The sequence below is a fragment of the Aptenodytes forsteri genome, unplaced genomic scaffold, assembly GCF_000699145.1.
Source record: "Aptenodytes forsteri isolate BGI_AS27 unplaced genomic scaffold, ASM69914v1 Scaffold14, whole genome shotgun sequence".
NCBI lineage: Eukaryota > Metazoa > Chordata > Aves > Sphenisciformes > Spheniscidae > Aptenodytes > Aptenodytes forsteri.
In genome coordinates this window covers 743,814-751,777 of record NW_008794457.1, presented here as the reverse complement: position 1 = coordinate 751,777, position 7,964 = coordinate 743,814, and the positions used below count along the sequence as shown (strand labels likewise).

Here is a 7,964-nt window from a genome sequence, read left to right as displayed (position 1 = left end):
GTGGTGGATGCCCCATCCCTGGAAACATTCCAGGTCAGGTTGGACGGGGCTCTGAGCGACCTGATCTAGTTGAAGATGTCCCTGCCCACGGCAGGGGGGTTGGACAAGATGGGCTTCAGAGGTCCCTGCCAACCCAAACTATTCTATGATTCTATTACTTTTACTTCTAAAAAAAGGTACAGAACATACATCTTGTGCGCACACATATATACACAATACACAAAGGAATCAGAGCTTGTAACGGTCACTGCGCTCTACAACAAATGACATTTTTAAGCCCCAGGAACTGGTGATGCCCACAGGCTCCGTCCTTCTGCACCGGCATTCACCTTGTGCCCTCCCAGACTGCCCATCGCACAGCGTAAAGCAAGGAGGAACAGCGGTGCCCCCCCCCCCGTCCTGGGTTTTAACTGCCCCCCATGAGGGCTGCCAGCACCCTGCCTGCTAACGGCCAGGAAACAGGAGAGGGGAGCAAGGCGAGCACAAGGACGGATCCAGGCTGGAGGAGCCGCTCCTTCTGATGAGTGCCAGCGTGACCATGGCAGCTGGAAGACGGTGGGAGCCAGCCGTGGAGCTGAAACCGGTGTCCTTACAAATACCGTGGTGGGACTTGAGGTGATCAGATCTGCCTGGTGCACATTCATCTCCCCAGCATCGCCGCAAGCCGAGGACTTCACCCGTAGCCAGACAAGTGTCCACTCTGTTTGCTGTAGTGCCTGGAGAGCGACCCAGCTCCCATGGACGTGCACAGGCCATCCAAGACAGCAAGAAATAGGCAAGGCACAGTGTTTTCCAATGTTCACAGAAAGGTCTCGACTCCGCGATGCTCCAGTAACAAGGACGGGATACTACATACATTCAAATGGCTACAAAACTTTACTACAAAAATAACATTTCTAGTGTTTCATATAAAAATAATGCCATAGTACACCGCCTCACGAACTGCGAGGCCACGAACCCCAGCCGTGCACAAGCGGGGCGGATGGGGAGGCGGCACTGACAGCCCCTGATTCACCCTCCAGGTAAATCAACCCCAGCCAGTGTTACACAGCTGGGCTGCACGGGAGTGCTGCTGCACAAGGAGGGGTTTCACCCCAAATTCCTAATTACAATTAATCTGATTGATTGCATTCTGTACTTGCAAAGCCCGAGATGAATCCCTGGCTCCCCTCTCTCAAGCCAACAAAATGCAGACATAAGGGACTGAGTGATGGCAGAAATCAAACACCGTTGCAGTCCATCCTCTCCACCTCCAGGGCTGGATGGATGCCCTGAAGGTGCGATCTGATGGATCTAATAGGCCGCCTTCCTCTAGCTCTGCTTTACAGCTGGCCCATCATTTTTGCTTTGATTATCTTGCTCATTATGTGTTTTTGCTTTCTTTTTTTTCTACATGCATATTTATACTTTGGGATCTGATCCACTGAGGTTGGTTAGAGGAGGATCTGACCCTTGATACATATCTCTACCTACAAAGCATCATATCATGAAGACCTTTGCACGCTCCAGCAAAATTCATACTGGAGTCAATGTTTAATAAGGGCTTTCAGGAACTGACCACAGATAAAAGGTAAGGCTTACACACAGCAACGTCTAGATGTGTAAAAATCAAAACCAATTCGGGTTAAAAAAAAGCCTGGTACTGTTATGGGGCTTTAATAGCCTGGTGATGAGTGCTATCCAAAAAAAGAAAAACTAAAATGCGGCTGAAGTGTAAGACCACGAGCAGGCATTTTGTGTTTTTTTGTGGATCAGCAAACGTGCTTATTTCTAGAGAGAATATGGGACCAGAAGGATGGTACGTCTGCTGTGGTGGAGTAATTCCTATGTGACTAAATCCAGAATTGCATTTAGCTCCTCCAAGAGAGTATTTCCTGGGTTTTGTGCTTGCAGAGAACAGAAAAACCCCTCCAATGTTATCACAGGAATAGCAAAATTATTGGGTGACTTCTTGTTTTCTCCCATTTGCAAAGGCTCATCCACGTTATCCTGCCCTGGTGTTGGACGCAGCAGGACACAGGGCACATCAGCCGGCAGAAGGGTTTTATTGCAGTTGATTTGCCAAGAACCAGGTCTCAGACTAAATCTGCAAGAAGAAATGCCCATAGTTGTTGGAGAGAAGGGTGGTCTGATTTCAAGGAGGAGATGGACTGTGGGTTGGCAGCTCCTCTGAACGTGAAATCTGTAGCACTGACCTTCAGTCCCCTAATCAGATGCAGTTTTCATCACCTCTGTCTGAAAAGCTAGACTATCCCTCGTGCCTCCAGCAAGAGTAAATGGGGTATTGGATCAGCCCAAGGAGAGCCAGCACCCAGCTGACCACCAGCATCGGTCTTGCTCTGACAGAGCAGCGACCTGAAGTGCAAAGAAAGAAGCAGCAGAGAGTTTAAGTGCAAATCGTGCTTTTGGTGTTAAGATTGCCCAAGGTGGCTGAGCCCGAGTCCAGCAGCGTGGGTGAGTGGGTGGCTTCTCCGCTGGGCTGTGAGGAAACGCAGAAAAATTCCCAACAGCAATATGGAAATTCACTTCTGCCCACCACCTGGCAGAGAGCCACCAAGCAGCTCTAGAACAGTAATAGCCTTTGTACGTAACAATGCCAGAAAGAAAAAAAAAAAGTGTCTCATTTATTTCCAAAATACTGTCATTGGTCAGCGACGACTTAGATATATTTTTGGACATTCTGCTCTGCAAAAAAAAAAATCAGTTTTCTCTGGTATTTTTATTCCCTGCCTTGCTTCGTACTCGTCACCAGTTCAGCATAAACCTAGCTTTCCTGCAGCAACACACATATAGTTTAGGCCAAAAATGTCCACGCCATAAAGCATTCAGATTACTTCCATTGGATAGACATTGTTTTGATGCCCGTCCTTCTGGTAGAGCAAGCCCTGTACCATTTCTCTGGACATTTCTTCTGTTTTGACTCCAAATTTTAGATATAGCCATACAACAGCAACACTGCAAGCCATCAGACCACCTACCACAGAAACTGGGATGACAAAGTGCATTTGAGATCTTGACAAGAAGCGGGGAAAAGGCAGATCATTTGGCCTTTCTGTAGTCATCTGCACTCTGGCTTGGCCTGAGAATGCTTGACTAGTAAAAACTAACTTATCTGAAGGATCTTGCTTTCCTACAGGCGATGAATAATCAAATGTTCTAGTACCAAAAGCACCTGCAGAGGAACTGACAACCTTGTTGGTATGGACAGAAGGACCTTCGTCTGTGGCAGTTGTGGGGTTTAGAGTAGAAACTGAAGTAGTCTCTGGTGGAACTGGTGTGGCTGGGACTGTGGCGATCTCCATGCTGTCCAGGGTGGAGGGGAGATCTGAACTAAAACTGCTAGAACCAGTGCCTGGTGCGTTGGCTCTTGCACTTGTAGGGTTCAGGGATTCATCTGTAGAAAGTACAGGATGGTCTGATCCTTTAGTAATGGCCACGGGGTCTGAATCTGAGCCAGGAGAAGTCGTGTCTCGAACTTCAGCCCTAGCATTTGCAGTATGTCCTACAGGTTCTTCTGTAGATCCTATGGCATTGTCAAAGCCAAGCACAAGAGCCGTGGGATATGGGGTGGGCTGGCTGGAGACCACGCCTGCTGCAGAAGTTGTTGAAGGTGCAGGAGATTTTAAGGAATCTCTGTTTGCTTCTGGAGTGACTTCAGAGCGGGCAGCAATTTCCCGTATCACAGGGGACGACCCTGCAGGGAGCTGGGTGGTGTCCTGTGTGGCTGGTGGGGACTTGGTGGACGCCTCCGTCCTGGCAGCAGGAACATGTATTCTCTCCAAAACTGTTGTGCCAGTCCCTTGGAAAAAACTAGGTGGAGCAGTGACCTGAGATGGAGCCGTTACTGCAAGACCAACATGTTTCTGAAAAACAGCGGGCTCTTCTGGCGCCGCTGCTGAGGTGGCATCACGTGGAAGGGGGGAGGCTGTGGCCTTTTTCTGGTCCAGTTTCTCTACGATCTTCTTTACCCACTCTGCCTCCGGATCTGCACAAATCTCCAAGGACTTCAGAGTAATAAATCTGAAAATAAAAAGGGATCACTTACTGGATAAATAAAACACTGGTTTAGATTATCAGCGTGATAGGGAAAGCATGCAGACAGCAACACTGACTCTCAAGCCCGTAGTAAACACCACCAGGTTGGATGGATTATTTATTTCAGGAAAGGCAGGTGCCTCTGAGATCTGATTGAATGAGGAGCAGCTGAACATGACTCATGGGTGAAGGGTTTCCCCCTAAGAAGTTTTTCCTCTTTCAAAAGCATTGTCCTGATGTTTGGATGCAGTGTTTGCCTCCAGCGCTCAGAGCAGGAAGCTCTGCAGGCACCAGCTGCCTAGGGGCAAGTGTCCATGAAGACAAACCCCTCTGATTTACTGAGATGAGACGAGGCTTTCCAGGGCCAGCCCAGCAGGTTCACTCTGGAGCAACCTCCTGAGCTGCAGTAAAGTGGTCTTGATGGTCCCTCACCTCCAGGGTAAGTCAAACCCATTATTCTGGGGAAAAAATGCAGTTTTCCTTATCCAGTTAAGCTCACGAGTCTGAATCTGCTTCCAGAGAAAATACCTGCTTTCACAGAAACACGTGAGCTCTCGCCCTGCGTGCTTCCACTGCCCCGTTCTGCCAGCATGTACGTCCGTCAGTCCCTTTCCCCATCCCTTTATCCCTGTCTCACTCTCTGTGTGAGCCCCTGATCTCACTTGGAGGCTGTCGGTCTTTAAATAGGGAAAGAACCCCACCCACCCTTCAAATAAATACCAGCGTTCGCTCTCTTTCCAGATTGCTCCTTGCTCCAAAGCAAGGGCATTTGCTGGCAGGTTAATGCTTAACTGGTGTCGGAGGGCGTACGGCAAGGGAGGCAGGCGGCGGGGCAGTGCTTACATGACAGCTTGTTTGGTGCAGCGGGGTTCGGTCCTGCGGTAGCTCCTTATCCGCTTCGCCGCTATCCCAGATGTAAAACGGCCGCACTCTATTGAACACTTCAGAGGTGCTTTGGGTTGCCCTGAAATAAAGTTTTCAACATATTAAACATTGGCTTTTTATTAGGTACAGTAAAACCCAGCACTTTCTTTTTCCCCTTCTCTGGGGAGAAGGAGTCCAAAGCTTGCCATAGAAGTTTCCAGTCCCTGCCAAAATGAGATGCCTCTATGAAGACAACTCCCGCCAGGGCCATGATTGTTTGTATCACCCGAACAGGTGATATGGTACCCAGAAAACCGCAAAAAAGCACTGTGAAAATCGTGGGGCTCTTGGGACACCGTTGCAGCTTGCCTTATAGGATGTGCAAGCACTGGCTGGAGGTCCTTTGTGCAAACACCTGGACCTGCAGGTCCTCTCCCCGTTGGGTCACAGGAGGAGTGCTCTCAGCACGCTGCCCAGAAGACACATTTCTTCATTCCCAAAAGACCTGCTGCAGCCATCACCAGCTGGCTCTTGGTGCAGGCAGTGCAGATCAGAGGGCAGGATGCCTGTCCCATCCGTATCTGGATCAGTCATACCTCTTCCTGCTGTGGGAGTTTCCCTCCAGGTGAGGGAAGCACCAGGGAGCACCGCCAGCCTTTCTTTCTGCAGAGCCAGCCTGATTTCATCACTTCAGAGGAGATGGATGCTTGGCCACAGGTGAGCATCCTGCCTCTCTGTTTGCTGGTACGTGGTCTCTGAATGCCACTTGGACTCAGAGAAAGGGTGCAGAGAAAGAACCTTTTGGTGAATGATACATTGCTCCCGTAGATATCTCAGCAGCCCAGCTTCACAGCACAGTTTCTCACCAAGCATCTCTTTTCCACCTCCACCGGAAAATACGGTTTTCATTTTGCAAAGTGTAAAAATAAAACGCCACTTGACCCCTTCAAAGGGCAAAGCCAGTCACACCACTGGGGACCTTTCATTCCTGCACCTACCCCTAGCCTCCAACAACAGGCGTTTGCCAAGTGAGGGGAGGTTGCACAACGCAGCCTGGCAATTTGTTTCTGACGTCCCAGGGGGCAAGACTCAGAAAAACAAGCCCTGATTTATCCGAGGCCCCCTGTGAAGAAAGGAGCTGGAGTCTGGTTTAGATCTTTAGAACTCCACTTCTCCGAGCTGCATCTGAATCTTTGCCAAAGGGGCCTCAGGGACACCTGGGATCTGGGTGTTTATCCACCTGGGACCACGGCTCCTCAGAGGCACCGCTCCTGGAAGCCATCGGTACCTGCTTTTCAGCACGGTTCCTCAAGAGACCCTGGCCAGGGAGCACCGCCAGCCTTTCTTTCTGCAGAGCCAGCCTTTTCATCACTCAGAGGCACCGCTCCTGGAAGCCATCGGTACCTGCTTTTCAGCACGGTTCCTCAAGAGACCCTGGCCAGGGAGCACCGCCAGCCTTTCTTTCTGCAGAGCCAGCCTGATTTCATCACTTCAGAGGAGATGGATGCTTGGCTACAGGTGAGCAGAGCTAGGCAGTGCTGAAGCAGGCAGCGGGTTCCCAGGGCAGGGTAAGCTGCCCGGCGTCCCCGTTGCCCACTTTACTCAGGCCAGCCCTGGAGAACCTGCTCGGAGGTGTGAGGAGAGGAAGAAGCTCCATCCCCAGCTGCCCTTGCTGTCCTCACTCCTCCCGTCTGGTGGCAGCAGGGCACAGATCTTAAGGGCTCTTTGCCCCTCTCCCTTCCCATGGCAGAATAGATCATCCCTTTGTCCTGGGCGAAGTCCAGCTTTGCCTGCGCTGCCGAGAAGCTGGCTGCCAGCCTGGCAACCCACCCTGCTTAATTGCTGCCTTGGGCAGCAATCACTGATCTGTGCCATAGGCGACTTAAACCGAGGCCAGCCCAGGGAGAGGTGCGCCCACCTCCTCCCGGTCCTCCGGCCCCACGCGGGACCACCCCGGAGCATGCCAAGGTCTTTATCCAGTGAAGAGAAGAGCGTTTCCCACCTGTGCACACACACACACTGCACACACACACACTGCACAGGCACTGGAGCTGCAGGCAACAGCACACACACACCCCCCCCACCACACAGCGACAGGAGCACTGGCATCCTCAGGACAGGGAGCCTTTGCGGACAGACATCCATCCTTGGGCAGGCTGCGGTCTGCCCCCATGGCATGTCCCTAGGGGACATGAAGAAAGGGGAAAAGTCCATTACGCTTCTTTTCTAATAGGGATCATCAGAAAGTCTCTCCGACACTCTCCCCACCCACCCTCAGGAGTGACAAAAGCCACCACGGGGCTGCTCAGAATTCCCTGCCACCAGGATTGCCGCCGTAGGCTCCCCCTGCCCCTTCCCAAACCCAGCCTGATCCTGCTACAAGATCTCCCACAGCCCATGAAGGTCCCTCGGTGCCTGTAGCCCGATCTAGCACCGCCTTCCCCCCCCACTTCACCAGCCCCTCGTGAACCTCGCTGCTCCCCCGGGGAGCCCAGGGAGTAGCAAGCGGAGCTGTGCCTCACCTCCAGCCAGGGTCGCCAGGCACAAGATCCTCAGCACAAGCAGGACCTGGAGAGAAACAGCCTTCATGTTCCCGTGGTCGGCAGTAGGAAGGGTAGGCAGGGAAGGATTACTGGCAGTATTTCCCGCTCCCGACTGCTTATTGCATCCTCCGGAGCAACACAGCTGCTGCAGCTCATTCCAGGATTATGAAGACCCGAGATGGGGTTTCAGCTGTTATTCAGCTCCCCCGCACGAGTCTCAGGGTGATGACAGGAGGCGGAGGGAAGAGCGGGACGGGGAGGGAATACCGCCTGCTCCGGAGCTAGATGGCTCCTGGAATTCCCCAGCTGCACTTACATCAGATTTTCTTAGCTCACGCAGAGCAGCTCCAGCCTCCTTGGCAAATTATTCAGGCAGGGACTTTCAGGAGTCAGCTGCTCCATCCTCCTCTCCCACCGATGTGTCTCTTGGCCAGACAGCCTGTGCTAAGGCACCGCTGTCCTTAGGCTTATGAAACTCTCCCAACCTCCAACCTGCAGCTCCCCGATGTACATTAAGCTCAT

The 7,964-nt window shown here is 51.8% G+C and overlaps 1 protein-coding gene across 1 annotated transcript; it reads right to left on the bottom strand.

The window, feature by feature from the left end:
- Positions 1 to 144: 144 nt before the first annotated feature.
- CX3CL1 (C-X3-C motif chemokine ligand 1) lies at positions 145 to 7,583 on the bottom strand. The gene is made up of 3 exons (XM_009290754.1): positions 7,422 to 7,583; positions 4,879 to 4,999; positions 145 to 4,020 (listed from the first exon to the last, which is right to left on the bottom strand). Exons 1-3 carry the CDS (start codon positions 7,486 to 7,488, stop codon positions 2,826 to 2,828), a joined length of 1,383 nt encoding a protein of 460 aa, XP_009289029.1. The 5' UTR covers positions 7,489 to 7,583; the 3' UTR covers positions 145 to 2,825.
- Positions 7,584 to 7,964: the final 381 nt, after the last annotated feature.